The sequence below is a fragment of the Uloborus diversus genome, chromosome 10 (assembly GCF_026930045.1).
Source record: "Uloborus diversus isolate 005 chromosome 10, Udiv.v.3.1, whole genome shotgun sequence".
NCBI classification, from domain to species: Eukaryota; Metazoa; Arthropoda; class Arachnida; order Araneae; family Uloboridae; genus Uloborus; species Uloborus diversus.
The window spans coordinates 111968761-111994383 of record NC_072740.1 but is presented as its reverse complement, the minus strand read 5'-3'; the positions used below and the strand labels follow the sequence as shown (position 1 = coordinate 111994383).

General features: G+C 32.9%; 1 protein-coding gene across 4 annotated transcripts in view; it reads right to left on the bottom strand.

Annotated features, from left to right (window-relative positions):
* The window catches only part of LOC129231543 (ectonucleoside triphosphate diphosphohydrolase 1-like), a 102956-nt gene that overhangs the window by 52978 nt on the left and 24355 nt on the right, over positions 1–25623 (bottom strand). Inside the window, exons 1-5 of one of the 4 annotated variants that reach the window (XM_054865888.1) lie at positions 20535–20679; positions 20251–20353; positions 11930–12195; positions 5561–5685; positions 1230–1347 (exon numbers count right to left, since the gene is read on the bottom strand). In XM_054865888.1, coding sequence (XP_054721863.1) covers positions 1230–1347; positions 5561–5685; positions 11930–12170 — 484 coding nt within the window. In that variant the 5' untranslated portion in view covers positions 12171–12195; positions 20251–20353; positions 20535–20679. Of the gene's footprint in view, positions 1–1229; positions 1348–5560; positions 5686–11929; positions 12196–20250; positions 20354–20534; positions 20680–25623 lie in introns of those variants that run through there. The other 3 variants (XM_054865887.1, XM_054865886.1, XM_054865885.1) reach the window with 3 other exon arrangements.

Genomic DNA, 25623 nt, shown 5'->3' with positions numbered 1-25623 from the left:
AAACATTAATGGGGAACCACCATTTCAGGGTTGTTGAGGTGTTTTACCAAAATATATTAATGTCAAAATATTTCTTGGGAGGCAGAGTATCCCATACTTAGTACACGTAAAAAAGGTAAATAAATGTAAGAGAAAACTTAATTAAATGAAAGAAAAATAAGGTAAAGTTTTCTTAAGTAAGACTGCTACAATTTTGGTCATTTGGAGGGTTTTAAAAATTAGGGACCCATGTCCAAGAGCGTAATTGGACTGTTTGGTAATCAATCTCTTATTATTTGTACAATAAAATAGGAATAAAAAAATCCCTGTTTTGTGTTACATTTGATCTATAGATGTAACTTAAACCTGTTTTTATCTATATTTATATGTTTTATCTTAGAAATTAGAGCTTCTGGGCAAAAACTGATGTCATATTTGAACTCAGGGTACCAAATTCATATGAAATCCATTCCAAAAACCCCAGCACCAAAATCATTGTTGCCCTGTGTTATCGGAGGATTATATAAAGTAGCCAAACATAAACACCGGAAGATTTTGAATCCATCAATACCTGGTTTGATGGTCAGTTCACTGTCGTTCGGAAGAAGAAACTCGAACATAGATACATAGGTACATACCCTCGGTTTTTAATTATATAAGATTCTAAATGTAGTCTTAAAATGTTTAACCTCATAACTACACAAAAACAGATAGTGCTATCTTCTACTGGAGTGATTCTCAATTTTAAGTCACACAACAAAATATTTTTAAATGATAATTTTTTTTTCAGTGCAATGTAAATTGAAACCGAGCAGCTTCATGCATTATCTTATGCATTGCCAGGAACTACTCATCAATTACCATAACACACCCACAAAATAAACATTCTTATAAGAAAATAACATTGAAGTACAGTAACACAATGAGTATTGAAAACACTCAGTAACATAAAATATTTTAATAACACTATGCGACGAACTATACACAAGTTTATGTTGTTTTCTTTGCCAAAATGGCTTTAGTGCTCAGGTGTTAGTGTTATATAATTACAAACATTACCAATAAATTAATAAATAAGAGAAATCATATAATTATAATAACAATCATATTAACACTAAAATTTACAAAGAACTAAAATGCAATTATGCAAAGCATAGAACACACTATAAATATTCTTAAAAGATTGAGAGACAAATATGAATGAAAATTTAGATTCATAATTTTTGTTTAGAAATAAGGAAAACACTAACCATCATTTTTGCAGAAACTTTTCTGGTGAACCTTACCAGTACCTAACTGCTTGCTACCAGACCACTGATATAGAAAAATTTCAGTGTGTGTTGATCCAGCATCAATAACAATTCCATACTATAATCCAAAAAGGAAAATGGAAGATTAGTAAATTTTAGAAACATTAGATATTTCAAAAACAAAATTAATAATATGTACCCTGTGATAAAATCTTAAGCTAATAACAAATACATTAATTAAATAAAAAAACTATACATAAAGAAAGCATCAAGTCTACTTAACAGAGGTTTACTATTCCATATAAAAACTTCATCTTGTAGCAAATGACAGAAATTTGCAAATTACGGGATAAAAATGAATTATTGGAGTAAATTTTCAAAACTGAAGTATTTGTATTTTTGGAAAGCACTTAGATACATATTGGTGCAGACCTCAAAAAGGAAAAAAATACCGTGCAAATGCTCCCCAACCTTCGTAGAGATGTTACTGCCTTTGAGAGTTTAAATATAAATTAAAACATTGAGGAAAAGTTTTAGAACTGAAGTATTTATATATTTCATTAGCTTGCAAATTCATTTTGTATGTTACCCCCAGAAGCATGTCCCCCGATGCATCAACTCTCCAACGGACGCTATTGAGTTTGAAAGATTATACATAATTTTAAACACTGAAGTAAATATAAAAAATGAAATTTTTGCATTTTTTTAAAACAAATTAATACATTTTGGATGTCATCCTCCAGAAAGGTATCACCCAAGATGGACCGTAATACAAATGTAAACTAAAATCTAAAACTAAACTGATGGACTTAGTCTCTTCTGTGCAGTGGAAATTATCCTATAGTTGAAGAAAATCTAAGAATTAAAACTACAGACGAAATTAAACATGTTTAAATCCTGAGTATGAGCTTCTTTGAATTGCATTGGGCCAATGCACCAACTGCTAAACTGTGGGAAAATAAACAGGAACTTAAACCAAACATTATAGCTGGGGGTTTCATCTCTGTTATTGGAAGCCAAATGCTGCTTGCATCTTTCAGTTCACCAAAACTAGTCAAGGAGTTAAGCAAACAAAACTTGATCTGTGTTTGTTTTGGGAGGAGGGAAATAAATAGGGTGGCAAAAGCAATGTTATAAAGCTATAAAAAGTTCCTAATCCACCTTTTCTTGCAGTATTATATATATACATATAGAAAAATGTAACTTTTGAATGCAAATATTTTTCAATTTTGAAATCTTTTGTTTTCTCTTTTTTTCATTCTTACATGAAAGTGCTACCTACTAGAAGTAACCATAAACAATGGTCCACCTAAGTTCCAATTATTTTACTCATAAATAAAAAAATAAAATAATGCCTTGTTCAAGGAAATAAAGGAAAAAAAAATTAAAAAAACTTTTAATACAGTTGGCTTTCTGTTTAACGACGGCTTTTCACGGTCCCAGATGGTCCACTGTAGTGTTAAAAGCATTCTATTTAAGGACGATTTCTACTTAAGGACGATTTTTGTGGTCCCTTGAAAGTCGTTAAACATAGAGCCAACTGTATTTGAAAATTAAGGCCAATTTAATGTCAAAGAAGTAATTTGTTAATTGTGCAAACAATCAGCTATTTTAATGATTAGTGGGAATATAATATTAAGCTCTCTTAATTAAAGTACGACTTAATTAGTAGTTTCAAATGTATTTTAAAAAATAGTATTTAGTAAATTTGAGGATATACTGGCAATTTATAATTTTGGTAGAATGCCTATTATTGGTGTATTTCTCCTCCATCATTTATTTTCACCTCGGAAATAATGATAATGATAAGGACTGTCACCGAGGTGAGATTCACGGAAGTGAGGATCTTAGCATTAATATAGGCCTAATAGATACATTTTCAGGGTTGGCCGGATTGGACCCAATTGGGTCGGACCCAATGGGTTTTTTTGAAAAAACCATTTAAAAAAACCCATTATTTAGCCCACTTTTGGGTTTTTTAAATTTTTTGGGAAGTTTTAAAACAATTAATTTAAATACTTTCACAATTTAAACTTCTTTTTCATTTCTTCTTCACCACAGACATTGGACATAAAAAATGAATTTTTTGAAATAGTATTTCTCAACTCTTTTAACAGCATTAAAAAAATGTTTCAAAGATTTTAAATAAATATATTTAACTTTTTTCTTTAACTGATAAATAAATGGACTCAAATTATTTTGACTAAGTCCTGTCACATCTGATTTTTCCAATATTTGCAGATTGTACAGAGGATACTACTCTAGCTAAAAGGCTTTCATGTGAATTATTTCCTGCAAACAAACACTTCGCAAATCTCGAATAAACACAAGGTATATTTTTTAGAAATTAACAGGTTTTTCAAACGGTCGGGCAGAAAACAGAACAGGATGTACAGTATTTTCATTATCTTACGAAAAAGTTTAATATTTCTTATTTTGTACACAGAAATAGAAAAACTGGCAACATAAAATTGAAAGAAATATCTTGATTAAGCTGGAATTCAGTAAAAAGAGAGTAAAAACTACTTGAGGTTCTACAGTAGTTTTGCATAACAAAATAAAATACAGGAAAATAAAATGCAAAAAAAAAAAAGTAGTAGCAATTAAAAACGAACAATAGATTTTCTCACTCGAGAAGTAACTTTGCATTAACTGTTGATAATCATGAAAACTAAAAAATCTGAAACTTCACCATTCTTGGGTTTTGTCGTCTTTTATACTTTTCTTCAGAAAACGCTGAATTTTAACTAGTTTTCCAGTTTTTTTACCCCAAGACAATTTTTGCGCTTTGTCCATATACTTACGCTACAATATGCTACAAGTACCCACATTTTCCCTAAAAAAGACAAAAAAAAAGAAAAAAACCCACATTTCTTTTAAAAAACCCAGCTTTAGTTGGGTTTTTTTGGGTTTTATTTAAAAAAACCCAAAAAACCCTGGGTCCATGGGCTTTTTTAAAAAACCCCGGGTTTTTGCCAACCCTGTACATTTTTGATGAAATTTTTTTTTCTTTGTTGCTACAATCTGCACATGTTAAGCATATGAAAACATGTTCACTTCTTTTTAACATTAATTTAAATCCCTGAAATTCAGGTTCACGGAGGTGAGAAGTCACAATAACCACACTTAGTTTTAAAAGCAAAATCTATCTTTTTGTATTTCGACAAAAATCCCACAACTTCAACTATGGTTGAAAATAAATACGGGGGCTCCCTTGTATCATGGAAAATAAAACTTGATGTCTTTACTGCCACATGTTAATGAGGAATGGCGTTTTTTTTTTTTTTTAAGTAACGGAGGTGAAAATTTATTGTGTGACATGACTCCATGTCCTTCTAAAACGAACTAAAACACAATATTAAAAAATTAAATGTACTTAAACAATCAGTATTTGAGACACTTATGAAAGGAATAATAAATAAATAAGTATATACTTTTAATTAAACAACTTATTAAGCAACATAAACAGTCACACAAGGTGTGTGACATGCCACGGAGGTGAGAATTTACATGTTGTGAACCAAAAATATACTAAAAAAAATGATTTTTAAAAAATTGTTGGCAGGTTTAAATAGATATATTTTTGATGAAATTAAAAATCATTGTTAAATGAATTGTTCCTTAAAGTTTTTACTGTAAAAGGTGTGTGACAAAAAAGTTACACTTTTTGAAGAATGATATATAATATACTGTATGTTCTCAAAAGCGAAGACTAGCACTCGGGATAGGTTCCATTTTAAAAAGAGGAGACAGGTTGTGATTGTTGTCCTTTTCGATATTATTTCTTTGGAAGAACTGCTGAACATGTTATTTTGCATTTTTTTACTTCCGGATCTCTATCCCTATTTTGATAAAATCAGAGCAGACCTGAAGCATACACAAATTCATCGGAGTATCAGCAAAAGAAAACAAACAGTATACACATATATACAGTAAAACCTCCTGCCGACACTAATGGGACAAGTTTTTTGTCCGCAATAGAGGGGTACAGGAGGACGAGGGTTTAATAATGTTATTTTCCTTGGAATCGGGGAATTACAAATTATCCACACAAGTGGAGTGTCCGTTAGGAGAGGTTTTACTGTATATATATATATATATAAACATTGTAAATAAAGGTGTAAAATTTTCTGCCAACAATTTCAAAAAAATTAATAAAATTTCACCAGTCCCAAGTTCAACTAAAAGTTGTATTCTGCTGGTGCAGGGGAGGTTTTTGTGGTTTCGGATCAGCGGACCACTTAATTTTGAGCTCAAATGCCTAACCAAGAGTTCATTTTTAAAAAAATGTCCCTTATTCAGGTTAGTCTACGTAATCAAAAGTACCTTACATCAAATGGAATGTCACCACCAGTTGCTCCAAATAACACAGATGCAGCTATCAGTAGAATAGAAGAAATTATCACAGTGATGATTCCAACAACAGCAATATGAACTGGTCGGATATGCAACTGACCTAATTCCAAGATAGATATTTGAGTAAATATATAAATATATATATATATATATATATTACGGCTAAAGTAAGAATAGCGGGTAAACCTAGCTTTAACCGGTTAAAGTGGGAATTAGCAATGCTTTGTGGCTAAAACATGAAGAGCTCCTAATTTTCCCCCCTTCAACCGGCTAAAACTGGGTCTAACCAACCCGAGTTGGTTAAAGCTCAAAATGTCCTCAATGCTTCCACTTTTAGCCGGCTAATACCGGGTCTTACCAATTTGTGAGCAAACTCATAACATTTTTGCTACGCAGTTCGTTCGTAATACATATGTGTATTTGTCTCTGCAGACGGAGTTAAAAATGGAGATCGAAAGTATGTTTAAATCAAGTTTCTATGAAAAGTTCGAAAACATTCTATCTTCTAAGGAAGGTAATAATACTTTTTATATGAATAGTGTACAATATGATCAGTTTATTGAAGACATGAAAGAAGTTAAACAATCTGCTAAAAGAACAATGACGCATTATCGTCGTTTGAAGCACTTCGACATATATAATGTTGGAGGCATTGATAAACTAATAGCTCCTGTTTTTACAAAGGACCCTGTAATTAAATATTACGTGCGAAATGAAAATATGTTCAACATCCTTCATGAAATACATGTGTTCATCGGACATGGTGGTAGAAATAGAATGGTGAATGAAGCTCAAAAAAAAAATCACTCAGGAAGCTATGATGTTATACCTTCAGCTATGCAAGTAGTGCCAAATGAAGTTAAAATCTGGTAAAAAAGGTGTAGTGATGAAACCGATTTTATCAAATGAAATGAATAGTCGGATGCCAAGTAGATTTGATTGACATGCAGACTAATCCTGATAGCAATTATAAATTTATTTTCGTATACCAAGATCATCTGACAAAGTTTGTGCAGCTTAGACCCTTGAGCAGTAAAACTGCTGAAGAGGTCGCTTAAGTGCTGTTGGACACTTTTTGCATATTTGGATCTCCGTCAATTTTGCAGTCCGATAATGGGAGGGAGTTTTCCAACAAAGTGGTTGAAAATTTAAGATCTCTGTGGACAGGATTAAAAAAAATGCATGGGAAACCACGTCACAGTCAAAGCCAAGGTAGCATGGAAAGAGCAAACCAGGATGTTCAGAATATGCTCATGACCTGGATGAAGGACGAAAATTGTAAAAAATGGTCTGAAGGACTTAGATTTGTTCAGCTAATGAAAAACAGAGCCTACCTGCTGGCATAAAACATTCACCATATAAAGCAATGTTCGGCTGTGATATGAAAGTTGGTTTAATGTTATCTGGTCGCCTGAATGAAATAATTGGTACTGCCCTTAATGAAGAGCACTTAGAGGAACTAATTAAGAACCAAAAAGAGCAAGAACAATGCCTCAAAGAAACTGAAAGTGGAGAAGAAATGATATTTAGTGCTGAGTGTGTGTTGCGAAAACAGAAATGGATTATGTGATTTATGCTCGAAAAAGATAACATAATTAATAATAGAAACAAAGCGAAAGCAAACTTAGCAGAACAGGCTAAAAAAATGATATATTTGTCCAATACTAAGTATCTACCTTGCAAAGTTGGTGATAACGTAGGAGTTAAAACTCCTGACATAGATAGAGGTAGGGGTGACTTTAGAAATATTATTTTAACAGTTCTTGAATGTAATGAGAATGGATTGTATAAATTGGGTAATGAGAAAGGAACAACTCCTGAAGTGTTCTCAAGAAATCAATTTACTGTATGTGAGTCTCAATTTGTAAACATTGAGGATGTTTCAGATGAGAACAAGTCTTTACGATAACTTTCAAACCTACAATCAACTTCTGGTGGTCAAGGATTCAAAAAATGCCACTGTAAAACAAAATATGGAACCAAAAAAATGTCTTTGCAAAGCAGCAAATATATTATATAACTCTAAATGTCATTCAACTTAATCTTGCAATAACAAATAGAAGTTAAAAATACCTCTGATTATTTTAATTTGTATTTTTATTAATAACTTAATGTCCTTATTCCTTGATTACTTTTAACTTGCATTTTTATTGGTAACTTGGTTTACTTTTATTTGTGTACTACCTATACCTATAAAAAACTTAAAATATAATAATATAATGTCCTTATTCATTGATTACTTTTGATTTATATTTTATTGATAACTTAACATCTTTATTTACGGTTTTACGGTTACTTTTATTTGTGTACCACCTATACTTACACCTATAAAAAAATTGCTTCATAAAAATTTACAGTGTAACTTCGAACTTTAACCGACTGGGGTTGGTTAGACCCAGTTTTACCCGGTTAAAGTGGAAAACATTAGGAGCTCTTCGGGCTTTAGCCGTAAGGCGTTTCTAATCCCCGCTTTAACCAGTTAGAGCTAGGTTTACCCGTTATTCTTACTGTAGCCGTAACATATATATTACAAGTTGTACGAAAAATACAACAATTCAAAACTAGTAAAAGTAGAAATACAAAACGGTTTTTCCTTCTAAGCCAAGACATTTCGTTCTTATAAAGATTTTACCCACAATTTATGCATAACAGTACAAAAGTCCCTTACCTAGCTATAATTCATGGCTTTTTATGTTATTATAGTACTAGTATAAATGTATTTTTGACAAAGGTTTGTAAATTTCATTTGAGTTTTTCAGGCATAATCCATTTTTGTGTTGGATAGAGACTGTATAATAGCAAACGCATACTTATTTTTACTGAAGCTGAAAAATTAAATAGCTATCAAATTCATTGCTTTCAAAAGAAATTCACACAAAATACTTCATTGAAAAGAGAACTTGGTTAATACTATGCAAAAAAAATATATGTTTGAGCGTGTAAAAAAATACAAAACAAAGAAACTTACTGTAAAAAAAAAAAAAACTGGGAAAAAAGTCAATAACGAAGTTCATGACTTTTTCATTTATTTTTAAAAAGTATTACTATTATTATTTTTAAATTTCACTTCTATTTTTTTCGGTACAGATGTACCGAATCCTCCTAATCCCGAGATGATGTAATATCCCCCCCCCCCCCACATTTGGCGACATCCGATTTTTTGCACAAAATTGAATTATTTTTCTCCCCAATGAGACGATAATTTTTTAAGCATAGCATCCCTGGAGGAACTAACCTGTGTTTGGCAACCAGAAGGTAATCTTAGATCTGTTCAATCTTGTTTACTTGTAGCCCTTTCACATTGGATAAATTCTTGTTTTTTCATGCAATATACCTTATAGGAAAGCTTATTTTGTGTTGGTTTGAATTCAGTAGTTGTGTTTTGATGAATAAATATTAGGAATGCCAGTTTCTTCAAACTTGACACTTAATTAAAAATAAAATTCAACTTGGGGTGTGTCTCTGTAAGGCGCCATCATTTAATATGTTGTTGTGTTTCAGACTGAGTGTGAGAATTTATACAATAAAAAGGTAAGTTCCTCTTTTTAGAATTCAAAAAAACCTCTCACTTCCAAAATTCCTTATTTTTGGAAAATCTTGAGGGTTTCTTCTAGTTTTTAACTTTATTTTTACTGCATGTAAATTTATTTTACAAAAATAGTATGGTTATTTTACACTAAAAATTAATTTTCATCGATGTCAAGTTTTATTCAGGCATATTCTATAAACGTGCCTCCTTTATATACTGAATTTCTGAAAATAAGTTGACTCTAGCGTTTTATAAAAATATGAAGTGTTATTTTGTGTAAAATATAGTAGATATTTTTGGTAGGTATTTTGAAAGCATTTCTGGATAGCAAATTAATGTATGGTATTTTTGTATTGTTTATGTTTGGGATGTTCTGTCGAGACATTTTTACTTTCCAAACATCAAAATTTGAATAACTAAGCATTTTTTTGGCTGAAATAGTCATATTTTAGGGATGTTTTCCGCTTTCAACATCGCATATTGAATCGCTTTGCTTTTTTTTAGTAGAGTATGGAGAAAAGTTTTTGTTTGATGAAATCATACTTGCCAACCTTCGAAGAAAAAAAAACAGGAGATTCTACTAGAGATACATAGACAGGTGATTCACCAATGACATTTCTTCCCAACAGAATAATCAAATTATGCTTTTAAATTTTTTTTTAAATACTAAATTTAAAGTAAAATAGGGATTTTTTGCAGATGTAAGCTAACTGGTAGCAGCTAGAAAAATATACTGCAAAGGAAAAACCAAATAATAAGAAGAGAATTTGCTTAAAGTTTCGTACATTTCCCAGTCTCTACCAAAAAAGTAGGTACAAAAAAATTAATTACTAAAATCCGGAAAAAAAGAATTATAAAATGAAAATAAAATATAAAATACGTAGGTATAGGGTAGCATATGTTGAAATAACTTCAAACTTTCAAAATCATTGAAATATTTTCAAGATGCAAAAGGATTGAAATCTGCTGCAATTTTCGGCAAAGCATGGGCTCTGTTGAACATGCAATGTGGAAAGCTTCCAAAAAATTAATTTTTACTAAATTAGTTATTAGTTGGAAAAATTCTTATTCCCTGAAATTGATAGACTAGAAAAGGGTGCCATCTATTAAGAACTTTTTTGATTGAATGACTAAAAAACTCCAAAAACAGGAAATCGGGAGATGGAAGCAAAAAACCGGAGTCTCCCGTTAAAAACAGTAGAGTTGGCAAGTATGTGGAATGCGTGTTGGAAAATAGATTTTCTTTCTATTGGTACATATTTCTTGGGGAGCTGTGATAGTAATTTGTTCATTTAAGCATTTTAAATACCTTCTAGTAATTTTTCTTTGTGTACAAAAACTTTCTAGTTTCTGGTGTTTTTGAAACAAATATTCACTATGTTTTATGCTGTTTTGTATGTATTGTGGTTTGAAGTGCTTTGATTACGTTTTTTATCTGAATTTTTCCTGTTGGCGCTAAAAAAGCATCGCTAAGAACGATGTATGACATATGTCATCATACATCGGTTTCTTGGCGAGGCTTTCTTGGCGCCAACAGGAAAAAGTCACCAAGGGTGGGATATATGATATTAGTTCCTTTTTTTTCCTTTTTAAATCGGATAGAGTAATTTCTTTCAAACAAACTTTTGAGGATTTGAAGTATTACTTACTTGATATTCACGAATTGAAAAAAGTATGATATTTGAACAATATGCAAAAACAGTACACTCTTTTCAGAGCAGTGGGTTATTCAATAATATCGTCGCCTCAGAGCAACGCAAAGACCTCTAATCCCAGGACTAACACTAAGATATCCTACTGTTACTCTGAGGCAACGATACATCTACTAGCATAGATAAACCAATTTGAATCTAAATGCATGACTCCAATCAAAGTTAAAATTCAAAGCATCATGGATAATATTATATACCAAGTACAGAATACTCAACAACTTTTTCTATTTTAACAATTTATCAAATTTTTTTTAACTAACTGATTTAGTAAAATCATATGCTCACCAGACCTAGATAATATAGACAAACAAGCCAACGTCATTCACAGAACATGTTTCAAGTTTGCAGAAAGCTTTGAAATTTTTTATTATTTTGTTATTAAATTTTTTAAAGGCAAGGAAAAAAAATGTTATCAAAAAAAAATGTTTTTTACATAAAAATCCATGCATTTCTTTTATCATGATGTTTTAGCAAGCAATAGTGAGAGATTTACAGGTTTAAGAAGCTGTAGCAATGCCTTTTTGGGTTCCATTTTGTCTATTACAGAGTTATGTTAATTTATTTCAAAAGTTTGATTCAGAAGATATTTTCTTACAACAGCAAAGTCTAAAACTGATGGCCACAAGTTTGACCTGCACATGGCAGGAAAACTTCATATAAAAAAATAACAATCAAAAGCCACGCTGGGAAACATTTTGTCACTCAACAAATCAGACAAGTAAAGTACTTTCACAAGGTCAGAAAATTTTAACTTTTAACCTGAAATAATTTGTACATACCATCAAAACTTATTTAAGTGCAATTGCAAATCATGAAAGATAGCTTTACATAAATTACTTGTTTAGTCCTATAAGTTAATAACCACTTACTAATTTATTGGATAAGGTGAATGCGGTTAACATGAAATAATTGTTGTGGTTCTACGAATTTCGCCTTAATGAGGTTTGACTGTATATGCATAAATGAATTAAAAAATCTGATCCACTTTGTCCCACACATAACGTGGAATCACAAGATACATTAATATTGATAATTTCAATTACATAAAATCATACTGATAAAAAATTTCAGATTTTGGGCATCAGATGAAAATGAAAACTTACTATCATAACTAATGTATAATTTTGATCCTTCAAGTATGCCTTGAGATTCTAATGTTGTGTCCCAGTCCAGTTTACGATGATTTTTATCAAAAATAGCTAAACCTGGAATACCATCTTCTCTTTGTAAAGAAAGTAGAAAATTGTTAACTACATCTTGAGCGGTTTCTGTAGGACTGACTTCAAGTGTTAAAGCTCCTGATAATGGCTTTGCTAAATTGCTTTCAACGAATACAGTATACATGTTGGATAACTGCTCATAATGAGAACTGAAACACAAGAGAAAATATAATTAATTTCCGAATTTCAAGCAAAACAAAATAAATAAACAAAATGAGACACTTAGATCAAGTTCTTACAGAAACAAAATTATTTACATTATGAACTCGAGCCAAGTTAAGACAGACATTATAGATGGTTGAAATTTTGATTCAGATACAGAAACCTGCCTTCCAAAGATTTTTTTTCATTTACATTACATCTGCTTTGCCAAGTTTTCCAAATTCCATGTAAGAGTTAAAAAATAGCTTGAATTTCGAATTCAAAATTATGTTTTTTGCGATCACAAATTGCGATAAGACCGTACTCCTTCGGTTTTTTGTTTCTATTAATGCTTTTTATCTCAACCATAATTTGAATGCAAAACTCAAATTTGAATGCAAGACTCAAATTTGGATGCAAAATTCAAATGAATGCCAGGGGATGACGGATGTTGTGTGATAGATAGTTTTTGCGCAAAAAGGATTGTCTAAAGTTGATAAGGTCGCTTATAAATAATTCGATTCCAAGGCACGTGGACACCTGCATTATAAGCATCACAGATGAAAGTTTGGTGATGTGTTCATGACGGAAAATATTTTGAGCCCCATCACCCCACCCCTACTTACGCATGATTGCTTAACACTAGAACCGCAGAAATTTCCGTATACCTAAAACAGCGGGCAGGGGTCAATTTGACCCAAAGCTTAAAATGGGTTCTTTGATGTTTAGAAAGAGGTAAAAAAAATTTTTTGATGAACAACAGTAATACTAAGATTATACAATATAATAGTAAGATATAAAATTCTCTCCCATTAACTTTAATCATTTATTCATTTCACTTTGTAGTGCAAATTTCCTCCCAGAAGTAGTTTTTCTGCTATTACACTGTCCAGAAAAATTAGATACGGTATCTTCATTCGAGGAAATATTTTCTTCATCTGGGGGCACATATTCGTCATCGCTGAAATCAACTTCTTCACCATTATCGTTTTCGGATTCATTTTCGGATAATTGTTGCATATATTCGAGGGCCTCGCCATTTGTAACAAAAGCTCCAGATTTTATTTCATCTGGATTTGAATTTGACAACTTTTTTCGTTTATATACTATTGTCTTTTCCTCCCAGAAGTAGGTTTTCTGCTAGTACATTGTCCAGAAAAATTAGATATGGTATCTACATCCGAGGAAATATTTTCCTCATCTGGGGGCCCATATTCATTATCGTTGAAAACAATTTCTCCATCATTAACGTTTTCGGATTCATTTTCCGATCATTGTCGCATATATTTGAGGGCCTCGCTAACTGTTAATTTACGCCTATTTCTTCCAGCCATTTCCACATCAGATCAATTTTATCTCCGTGTAAACAAAGCGCCAAAAATCAAACAGACTGGAACAATCAAACTATCCAAGGCAATGCGAACAACCAGTTGTGACCATAAAGAACCGGATGTGCGCTAGTTTCACCACTTTACCTTCTAGGCCGAAACAAAAAACATCAGAAAGAAAACATTCCTTGAATACACTAACCAGACGCATTTTTCCCACAAGGAACGATAACGTTAGGGGAGGGGGGGGGGGGGGCGTCTGCAACACTTGTTACTACTACTGCAGACGCCCTCCCCCCACCCGCACTTCTGTTATCAGTAACAATGTACTGACCTTGAAGTATTGTTTTGCCTTCATCTGGGAAATGGAGAGAAGACTGAAAAAGCTTTTCCTATTCTAGGAAACGTTGAACTGCAACTTTGGTGCTTGTGATTATAATGGGGTCAAAATGACCCATTCCGCGGTTTTAGGTATAAGTATTAAAAACAAAAAAGTGGTAAGTATTTAACGTATCATAGTTTCACAGATTATTATTGGTATAAAAATAGGAAAAGTCACGAATTTTTTTTCAATTTAGTCCGTAACTTTTTGAGGAAATCGGAAACAAAATTGCTTTTGGGTCAAAATGACCCCATTCGCGGTTCTAGTGTTAATGAAAATCCTACATATGTAAATGTTGTTGATTTTAACTGCACCAGTTTTGGAATTTGGGCTATTTGAAGAGTAAGCTTTTGACTTTTCTATCAATATGAAACTAAATTTAAGTGTAGTATTCAAGCGTTTTTTTTTTCTTTTGTCCCTACTTGTGTTTCTTCGCCACTTTTTTTATGTCGCAGCAGGGGTGCAGAAAATGTTATTACTGCTAACTTTTCCCCCAATCTACAGGAAAATTTCCCCAAAATTTTACAATATGTTTTATGTTTCAGATAACAATTTATTCCTATTACTATAGGTATAGATAATTATGAAAAAAAAATGCATCTTAAAAACTAATAGAATGAACTTGTAGAACTAGGTATCTAAAAAATAAATTAAATTAATACATGTAAGTTTTAATTAAAATCTCCTATCTAATATTTATTATTAAATGCAAATGTCCTACCTAATATTTACTATCAAATAGTTAATGAAAATATTAAGAGTGGTGATGCAAAAGAAAATGCATTCAAAAGCCACTTGCAAAAAAAATCGGAAAATTAAAACTTAAAAAAAAAAAAATCGACTCTGCAAAACTTCCTCAGATGGTTCAAATTTCCCTCGATCCTAGATCGCGGGATCGGACATATTTTGCACCCATGTGTCGCAGTTCCGAAAAGGTAAATGTAGTCAACCGCCAATAATGGGGAGGGGGGTTCTGGGTGCTCTCACACGGAATTTTTTTTAAATTAAAGTACTAAAACACAATGGTAAGTCATTTTGGTAACATTCGGGGAAAGGATGGGGATCAAACACTCTCTTACACAAATTTTTTCAAACTGGGAGTTCCAAAATCGCAATATTCCGTTATCTTCAAAACCATCAGAGAGAGGGGGGGGGGTTGTTGACTCTCCCCAGAATTTTTTTGCAATTAATTCCTTAAAAACGAAATAGTGCACCATCTTTCATGATGTTTATCCATTTTTGGATGAATTATCAAAGGATAGGAATTCAGGAACTCCCTTTCGGCAATATTTCGAAATTGAAGTTCCAAAAATACAATTTTAGACGTTGTTGGATGATGTTTGGGGCTCTCTGTTATTAGTTTTTTGTCGGTTATAAACATTTTTATTCCATCAATAAAATAAATCTTTGGACATAAGGTTTACAACATAAATCTGTTCTGATCGGAACGCTCTAACTAAGGTAGTACAAACAAACTAGAAAAGAAGGAAAGATGGGGGAAGGTTATGGAGATCCCCTAAGTTCCCCACAAATGCCCTAAATTTGAATTTTTAAGGCTCCCAATTCTAAATTTTTTTAAGAAGCAATATACCCCTTACTTATATACATGACCAATGAGAATCTAAAGTTTTAAGACTTCAATTCCAGAAACTTTTCGCAAGAAGCTTACGACTCACTTCCTACTTAAGTCATCCAAAGATAGCCAAGAACAGAGTTCTTAAAACTTCAGAAAAAGGGAAGTTTTTAGGATGGGGCAGCGGAACTCCCCCCCCCCCCCATCGTGTTTAATAAAAGGCAATAAGTTTGTAGTTAAGATTTTTTCTTTTTAAAGAGCAACCCCTCTTCCTTTCCCACATTGCCAAAGAAAACCCCAAGTTTGAAAACTTCAATATTGATAATGTTTCGAGAGGGAAACCCCCCCCCCCCTAACTTCAAAAATGGCCTACAAGTGCGTTTTTAGATTTTTTATTCTGGAACCCTCGATCCCCCCTTCCCCTTCTCTTTTAGATTATCAGAGATATAAACGTTTTAAGACGTTGTTAAATTTGCAGGGGCTCACACCCTTTGCAATAGTAGCATTTTTTCACAAGTTCGCACTGCTGTTATTCTTCTCTCCTTTCCTTTCTCTCCCCCCTCCCCTATTTTCATTCTAGCAAGTGTTAAATTCAAAGACATTAGAATACGGCGATTCATCAAGTTTTGGTCGATATTTAAATGTAACATGTCAAAAATGCAGGAACAGTTGCCCATCGGTGTTTCAAACCAGCTTTTGATTTTTCCCCATTCATTTCAGAATTCCAATTTTTATTGATTTTTCAAAATCCCTGATAGTTCCTGTTTTTCCCAGCTATGTGAACACTCTTTGCTCTGGACGCGTATTGGCATTACGTTAGCATAAACATTCCGTCCCCACAGCAATCACTCTCAACCAGTGATTCAGATTCAACTTTAGACATTTAAGAGAGCACATGATTTTCGTTTAAGCGTGTAAAGTTCAGATAACAAAATGTAAATTAATAAGAAAAGCGAAAGGATAATCAAAAATGGAGAGACAAAAGTGTAATATTTTAAATGGAGACAAAAAGAAATTATTTTAAAAAATCTTCGAGAATAGCAAGCAACTCCAGTCTCTGCAATGCAGTGAGCTGGCAGTAACAGAGCTACCTAAAAAAAGTTAAATGGCAAGAGTCTAAAAGCCAAAAAAAAAAAAAAGTCCAGCAGCCATGTGGCAAACAAAACAAGTTCATGGCAGAAAATCAAGAGAATATCAATGTAAATTCATGGTTATGGAACGGTATAATGATTAAACCAAATTTTCAAACACCCATTTTTTTTTTATTTCTTTAAAGTAAAAACTGAAGGAAAGTCATCGAATGGAAATTTCGTCAAGATGGAAATCTATCCCGAGACGGAAGGTCTTACACCCATGATGGGCACAGAAAAATAAAATCAAAGAAGGGGGGACGTCATTCAATGGTCAAGCTAAAGTTATAAGCAATTCGTGATTGCTCAAAAAGAAGCCTGAAATACCAAAAATGGGAAGAGTGTGTGTGAGCAGGGGCACATAGGCACAGAACACCTTTAAAAACACTCTATTGACTTACTTTCACAAGAAGTTTCTAGAGCTTTAGTAATTGAGCGATTCCTTTTGCCTGAATAAGTGATTAGGTGTAAGGTACATTTCTGTACCCTGCTCTGCATGTGATTGCGGATTTCTCTTGCATTATCATTGTTTTCTATTGAGAATTCCCTAAAATAGGTGCTTGGCAACTATAAAAATAGTTGACTATCTACTAGTAAAGATAATACAGTTTCAACTAACAGATTACTACTTTTTCAGGAACTAGTTATATTTAGTAGTTAAGTTAACTATTAGAAAAAATAGTAAACTACTCATTAATTAGATAAACTCTAAGGAGTTTTATGTCATTGTGACTGACTTAACTAGCTGAGCACTGATGCACTTAGCCTATCTGGAGTTGATTAACATACAAAACTAGTTTTCTGTCACCAAACATGATCAGATCAGAGTATATAGGAACAAGGACATATAACTGGATGATTTACAAGATATCTAACTACATTTACAAGTTCTTAAATCCAAGAATTTCCATATATGTTTTTAAAAGCATTCTTTGATCTTGAGGACATTTCAGATCAACAAAACTCAGGTTCTAATGCACATGAAAATTGAAATTTATGTACACTAAATATATTTCTAATAATCTTACATACACATAATTACTTACAGTTTCAGGGAAATAGAGAAGCAAATACACTTAATTTTGTAATGAAAATTCAAAGTGTAAATTAAATGTTCACTTCACTTAACAGATACAGTGAATAACTTTTATAAGAAAAATAACATAGAAATGAAAAAAACAAATGCACTTATGCTAATTAAACTTTTCATTGCTGTTGGCTGCTATAGCAGTTAGAGCAAGCCTGTGATCACTATAAGAGCAACAACAAAGAAGTGAAAAAGGTACAGATGTGATATACCCCCCCATTTGGCGACATTCGATTTTTTTGCACAAAATTAAAATATTTTTCTCGCCAATGAGGCGATAATTTTTTATGCATGGCATCCCTGGCCAAACTAACCTGTGTTTAGCAACCCGAAGGCAATCTTACAGATCTGTTCAAACTTGTTTACTTGGGTTGTTTGGGTTTCACGCAGGAGAGATACGTGGTGTTGTTTCGTACAATATACCTTACAGGAATGCTTATTTTGTGTTAGTTTAAATTCAGTAGTGGTGTTTTGAAGTAAAAACATTAGAAAATGCCAGTTTCTTCAAACTTGAAGGTTAATTAAAAGTTAACTCCAACGTGGTGTGTATCTGTAACGTGCCATTGTCATATGATGTATTGTTTTAGACTGAGTGTGAATATTTATACCATATAAAAAGGTAAGTTTTTTATTTTAGAATTCAAAAAAAACCTCTCACTTCCAAAATTCTTTGTTTTTACAAATCCTTGAGGGGTTCTTGTAGTTTTTAACTTTATTTTTACTGTATGTAAATTAATTTTACAGAAATAGTACGGTTATTTTGTTCTAAAAGTTAATTCTTATCGATGCCACGAATTATTTAGACATTAACGTGCCTCCTTTAGGTACTGAATTTTATGTTAACAATTGAAAGTTCTCTCGGTTGTACTCTTAAAAATGCTGAATTTTATTAATAAATCTGCACAATAATGGTGCATATTTCACACTTAAAACTGTGTCATTATTGTACACTGAACGGAAGGAGCCACCCTCGGGTGTCTCCATGAAAATATACATAACTGTGACCATACTCCGACTGTAATGTATATTGACAGTCGGAGGGATAACGGACCGAGCGGAGCGAGGTCCTGGCGAGCCAGAGGTCTCATAGTACTTTCGCAATGAGACCGAAGCAGGGCCGGCGAGCCGAGCTCTCATTACGAAAGTACTATGAGACCGAGGGCTCGTATCCCGGAGAAATGATGAAAAAAAAAATTAATGCATTAGTTTCGACTTGTAATTAATACAATAATTTATTTCATTGTATTTTAATATGTTTACAAAAAACTCCGGCCCTGTACATTTTTGAAGCATATATTCGTGATGTTTTTTGTTGTGCTTTTATGTTGTTTTTATATTGTGTTCTGAAGTGCTTTGATCATGTTTTTTAATCTGATTTTTTCCTGTTGGCGCTAAAAAAGCATCGCTAAGAACGATGTATGACATATGTCGTCATACATCGTTTTCTTGGCGCCAACAGGAAAAAGTCGCCAAGGGTGGGGTATATCACATCAGTTCCGTGAAAAACAATCTCAGCTTGTTAACCTTTTCATCACTGTTGACTGCTACAGTAGTTGGCCAGTGAACATTGTGCTCATAGGCTTCTGGTGTATCAAAAAAATAGGGGGGGGGGGTACGATCAGAGGAAGTGTGGGGGGGGGGGAGCAGGTTATGTCTGTGGTGCCCCTACAGCCGACTTTTTCTACGAGTTGAAGTTTAAAATTATTATTGAGTAAATGACTCCTAAAAATTATGGATGAGACCTCAAAAATTGGGATGGACGGCCACAGTACACTTTTTTCTTAATTTAAAGCTCAGTTTTACTTTTCATGAAATAATAACTTGAGAAAAATATAAAACCCACTTATTAAGTCAGGTCTTCATTCTTTAAACACATGAATCAATCAATTTTATCATTTTTTGGTTGATCGTTTATTTTGAACTTGGGAAAGTGGAGAGGCAAAGTCCCTTTACTTTTAAAAGTGAGGGCATTTGCCTCCCTGTATGAGCTGCCTATGACTATGCTTCCAAGTGCTACAGTTGAATTTTATACTGCATTTTTCTCACATCAAATTTTATACTGCATTTGTCTTGCAGGCCCCCTGTATGAGCTGCCTATGACTATGCTTCCGAGTGATATAGTTGAATTTTATACTGCATTTATCTCACATCGAATTTTATACTGCATTTGTCTCGCAGCCCCCCTGTATGAGCTGCTTATGACTATGCTTCCAAGTGCTATAGTTGAATTTTATACTGCATCTGTCTCACATGATCAATTAAACTCAACCATTCATCATTTCTAAACCAATCCCTACAGATGACTTTAGGGGTACAATTCCTCCTTTCCATATTTTAAGCCATATTGCAAATTAAGCCTAAATTTAGCAAGTTTTCCAGGAGGGGGGGAGGTGATATTGCATGGGGAAAATACATCAATACACATATATGTTGTTAAAAAGCAAAGGGGGGAGAGAGGGGGCCCTCCATATGTCTGGTCTGTTGCCAATCCTAGTATGTTAATATATATTGCATGCTAGGACTGTCATGACCAAATAAAATTCGGGTTGTGTTCATTGCTTACCTTACTGATTTATATGTTGTATGTACGGTAACTAAGATCTGCTAACACTTGAACTTTGAAATGAAAAAGGAAGATAAACTAACGGTAGTTTCGACTTCAAATGCTGAAAAAAGTATTGAAACATGAACATTGAATTTTATCACACATCATCAAAATAATTATTTAAATAACCTAGAATCGCAGTTACTTTGGGATTATCGTCTAGATAAATTTCCCTTCTGCAAAAGAAAAGGAAAATAGCCATCAAAGAACAAAATGAAAATAATGTTCTGCAACATACTTACTACTGAATCATTTGTTTTTAGTATTGAGACAATTAGGACTCCGATTAAGTACTGTCATTAAACATAATTTTCCTTCTTAAAACATGCGCACAAATTTACATCTGCCGCCAACCAACGCAGAACTATCTTCAGTCTCGCTGTTTTGTTTACAATGTATCGCTAGGCTAACCGCAGGGTTGCCAACTCTTAAAAATACTTTCCCTGAACACGAGTATGAATTAGAAACTCCTCGAGTCCCTAAACTCCCAGGCTGCGTTCGGAAACGATCCACCGGTTACACCGCGTGGTTAGTCCGGTGTGGTTATGACGTATTTGAAATTTCTCTAGGAATTCCGGTAGAACAGCTGTGTTTCCGAACGCTCGTGGTTAAACCGCGGTAGTTCTAGTTCAGCAGCAAACGCCACTCCAATCAAAGCGTAAATTTCATAATAGGCAAGTCACGTGCGTTACGATCAAAACATGAAACACGACCGGATTGGCCAACACAGACTTTGTGACGTTTGTGATCTCGCTAACCGCTTCCAGACAGCGGTGCCACAGGTTGCTACCAAGTCGACCGCCAGAAAACAACCGCAGCGTTTCCGAACGCGGTTAAGTGACGTCACCGGTTCCACCGCAAGCGTTTCCGAACGCTTACGGTTGCACCGAGGCGACCGATCCGCGTTTCCGAATGCACCCCCAAAAGCGATTGGATTTTTTTTTTTTTGTGTGACTTATTACCAAAGGGTATTTTTCCTTTCTTTTTTTTATCACGTGATTAACATAGAGTCATACGGTAATACATATGATTAGTATGTATGTGGAATCTTTTCTTCAGGCTCGTGTCGTTTCGAATTTTTCCGTTGAAGTGACAAAGGGTTTTTACTCAATGCAAATTTTTATCGGAAAACCACAAAAAACACTCACTCTTGTATGCAGAAATATTAATTTTTGAAAGCTGAGGGGGCGGGGTAATTAACTCCCTGACTTTAAATGACCGGCCTTGCTCTTCTAATCTTCTTTCTTTTTTCGGCGATCAAGTTTGTTAACTGATTTCGATTTGCCATACTTTGACTCGTTGTGGATAGCTACTGATACTATAAATTTATGCGTAGAAGCTAAATTATTCATTAATGTTATTATTGACTTTTTTGTAGTTGTTAAATCTTTTCATCACTTATTGAATCTTTTGTTTATCGTTATATTTAATAATTTATTTAGCAGAGGATCCCCCTCCCCTCATATTGGCTGTTCTTCTTCTTCTTTTTTTTTTTTTTTTTTTGTCTATCTTTAATAGATTAATTCTGGTATTTGTTTTATTTCATTTTTTAATTTATTTTTTAGATCGCATCTATTGCTTATTCAGTCTCCTTTTTTTTTTTTTTTTCGGAATCGATATTTGCAAACATTTTGTTGGGAAGTAGAGTTAAGAAAGCTTGAACAATTTTTTTCTTATTTCTAAATATGAGCTATTCGTTCCCCCCCCCCCTCCACCTTTTTTTTTATCTCTTTTTGCATACGTTATTTTTTAATGGGGTTTGTGAGAATTGCTGTCCTTCTCTTACTTTTAATTAACAAATAGGGAACACCAAATTTGTATCTAAAGTTTGAAAAAAAATCATCCTTATATATTATTTCTGTAGCCTGTTTTTGGTTTCTACGTCAAATTTCCCTCAATTCTTGATCGATTTCTTTGATTAACGGCTAATTTTATAGCTTATGGTGCTGGCTACTGACGAAAAATAGACCCAAGGTCTAAAAATTATTTCTTTTAGCCGAAAAACCTGTTTTAAAGAACCAGAATAAGGTTTTCGGTCAAACTTATAACTTTAATTTGCGCTCTGACCGACAGAGCTGAGTAGCTTGATCGGCAGAGCGTTCTCTTCGCAACCAGGAGATTACGTGTTCGGGCCCACGTCCGGACAATCTGCAACAAAAAATTTAGAGAAATATCGCGCATTACATGAACACTGAATTAAATGAATAACAACTATGAGGGAATAGAATAAATAAAAAGGAAATGCTCCTTTCTGATATGAAAACATTCAGTGATTTTGTGCTAAATTACTTCGGAATTGTACGGTTTTTTTTTTTTTTTTTTTTTTTATGCTTTGGCTCTGGAAAGAAAATTAAAGCATAATGTAAGCGAAAATATAAGTAACAGGTTTAATATTCCAGACTACAATAGAATTGTTTTTTGTTCAGAAAAAAAATAATAAATCGTATATTGAAATGTATATTCTTCTAATGAGTTTTTGACTCTTTGTACAAATAAATAAAATACTACCTCAATTTAAAGGGTAAAATATATATTTTTTCTTCTTTTTGCTAAAAAACAAATAGCTTATCACATTTTTACTACATTCGAAAAGCTACGCTTAAAAAAGAGCATAGTTCAATTTATTTTGTATTTTAACCGTGCTGTTAAATGATGAACACGTGCTGCCATCTAAGTTATAACGGTTTAAGCAGCCTGCGATAACAAATTGTAAAAATTTTCAAAAATAAAAACATTTTTCTTCAATATCTTATCTTATATATTAATCCCCTCTCATTTTAAAACTTATCATACTGTCCAATGACGAAAAAAAGACTTACGGTCGAAAATTCAAGTTTTCGAAATCGCCTCTTGCTGTTTCAAAACCTTGATGTTGCCTGTAGTTCTTATGCATTTTTTAAAGCAAAGTTCTAATGCAGTTTTCCATTTTTTACGTCGCTTTCGGCAAAAACAAAAATAGCCTTTGTGTGTGTTCATATTTTAATAAAGCTTAACAGCACTGGACTTAGTTGTTTGGTTTAATTGATAAGTTTTTTTCGGTAGAGCGTTCGGCTATAAACTATCTGAACTTCGGGCAAGCTTGGGCTGTCCGACATAATATCAAATTTATATTAGTATTACGCATTACATGTGCTCATAACATACACACCTAATAAAATAAATGCAGTGGGAATGCTACTTGGTGTTTCGACTCCTTTATGCAGGCTACAGTTATCATTCGGATAAGTTAATTGTCAATCGAACTGTGTTCTTTGACTACATCCAGACCACTCAACGTAATCCTTATATATTATTTCTGTAGCCTGTTTTTGGTTTCTACGCCAAATTTCCCTCAATTCTTGATCGATTTCTTTGATTTACGGCTAATTTTATAGCTTATGGTGCTGGCTACTGACGAAAAATAGACCCAAGGTCTAAAAATTGTTTCTTTTAGCCGAAAAACCTGTTTTAAAGAACCAGAATAAGGTTTTCGGTCAAACTTAAAACTTTAATTTGCGCTATGACCGACAGAGCTGAGTAGCTTGATCGGCAGAGCGTTCTCTTCGTAACCAGAAGATTACGTGTTCGGGCCCACGTCCGTACAATCTGCAACAGAAAATATTAGAGAAATATCGCGCATTACATGAACACTGAAGTAAATGAATAACAACTATGAGGGAATAGAATAAATGAGAAGGAAATGCTCCTTGCTGATCTGAAAACATTCAGTGATTTTGTGCTAAATTACTTCGAAATGGCACGTGTTTTTTTTTTTTTTTTTTTTTTTGAAGCTTTGGCTCTGGAAAGAAAATTAAAACATAATGTAAGCGAAAATATAAGTAACAGGTTTAAGATTTCAGACTACAATAAAATTGTTTTTTGTTCAGAAAAAAAATAATAAATCGTATATTGAAATATATATTCTTCTAATGAGTTTTTGACTCTTTGTACAAATAAATAAAATACTACCTCAATTTGAAGGGTAAAATATATATTTTTTCTTCTTTTTGCTAAAAAACAAATAGCTTATCACATTTTTACTACATTCGAAAAGCTACGCTTAAAATAGAGCATAGTTCAATTTATTTTGTATTTTAACCGTGCTGTTAAATGATGAACACGTGCTGCCATCAAAGTCATAACGGTTCAAGCAGCCTGCGGTAACAAATTGTAAAAATTTTCAAAAAGTAAAACATTTCTTTTTAATATCTTATCTTATATATTATTCCCCTCCCATTTTAAAACTTATCAGGCTGGCTAATGACGAAAAATAGACTTACGGTAGAAAAATCAAGTTTTCGAAAACGCCCTTTGCTGTTTCAAAACCTTGATGCAGCCTGTTGTTCTTATGCATTTTTTTTTAAAGTAAAGTTCTAATTCAGTTTTCCAGTTTTTTACGTCGCTTTCGACAAAAAAAAAAAATAGCCTGTGTGTGTGTGTGTGTGTTCATATTTTAATAAAGCTTAAAAGCACTGGAATTACTTGTTTGGTTAAATTGAAAAGTTTTTTTCGGTAGAGCTTTCGTCTATAAACAATCTGAACTTCGGGCAAGCTTGGGCTGTCCGACATAATATCAAATGTATATTAGTATTACGCATTACATGTACTCATAACATACACACGTAATAAAATAAATGCAATGGGAATGCTACTTGGTGTTTCGACTCCTTTATGCGGATTACAGTTATAATTCGGATAAGTTGACTGCTAATCGAAGGGTGTTTTTCCTTTTTTGTTAAGCTTTGACTACATTCAGACCACTCAGCATAATGTAAGCATAAAAAAATATTAGATTTACCTAAAGGAAGTTCTTTTTGTGCAGAAAAACAGTTTCATTGTATGCTGAAATGTAGATGTATCTAATAAAAGTGTTCAACCTTTTGTACAAATGAAAAAATACTACGGCCAAATTAAAACTACGAGTTTCACTCAGTAAACCTTTAATTTTTTATTCGCGCTAATACGATATAAAGCATTAAAAGTATTATCAACTTCATTAGCAAGAAATTATTTTCTACTCCTCTGTTTTCTGCTGAAAAAAAAAAAAAAACATTTTGTCTACGTTCGAAAAATTACACTTAAGAACGGACTCAGTTCAACTGGTTTTGGTTTTGAATTTTAAATGTTCGATTAAAAGAGAAACATGTGAGGGCATTTAAGCCGTAACTCATAAAGCAACCTTCTATGTGAAATAGTTCAATATTCAAAGATAAAAACACTTATTTTCAATCTAATTTATTACTTCTTTAGAATGTTCGTTTCAATCGCTACGTGAGATCTTCGTCATTCTTTAATCAAATTCCATGCTTTTCGAATAATTTTAAATCGTATCATGCTGGTTAATGACAAAAC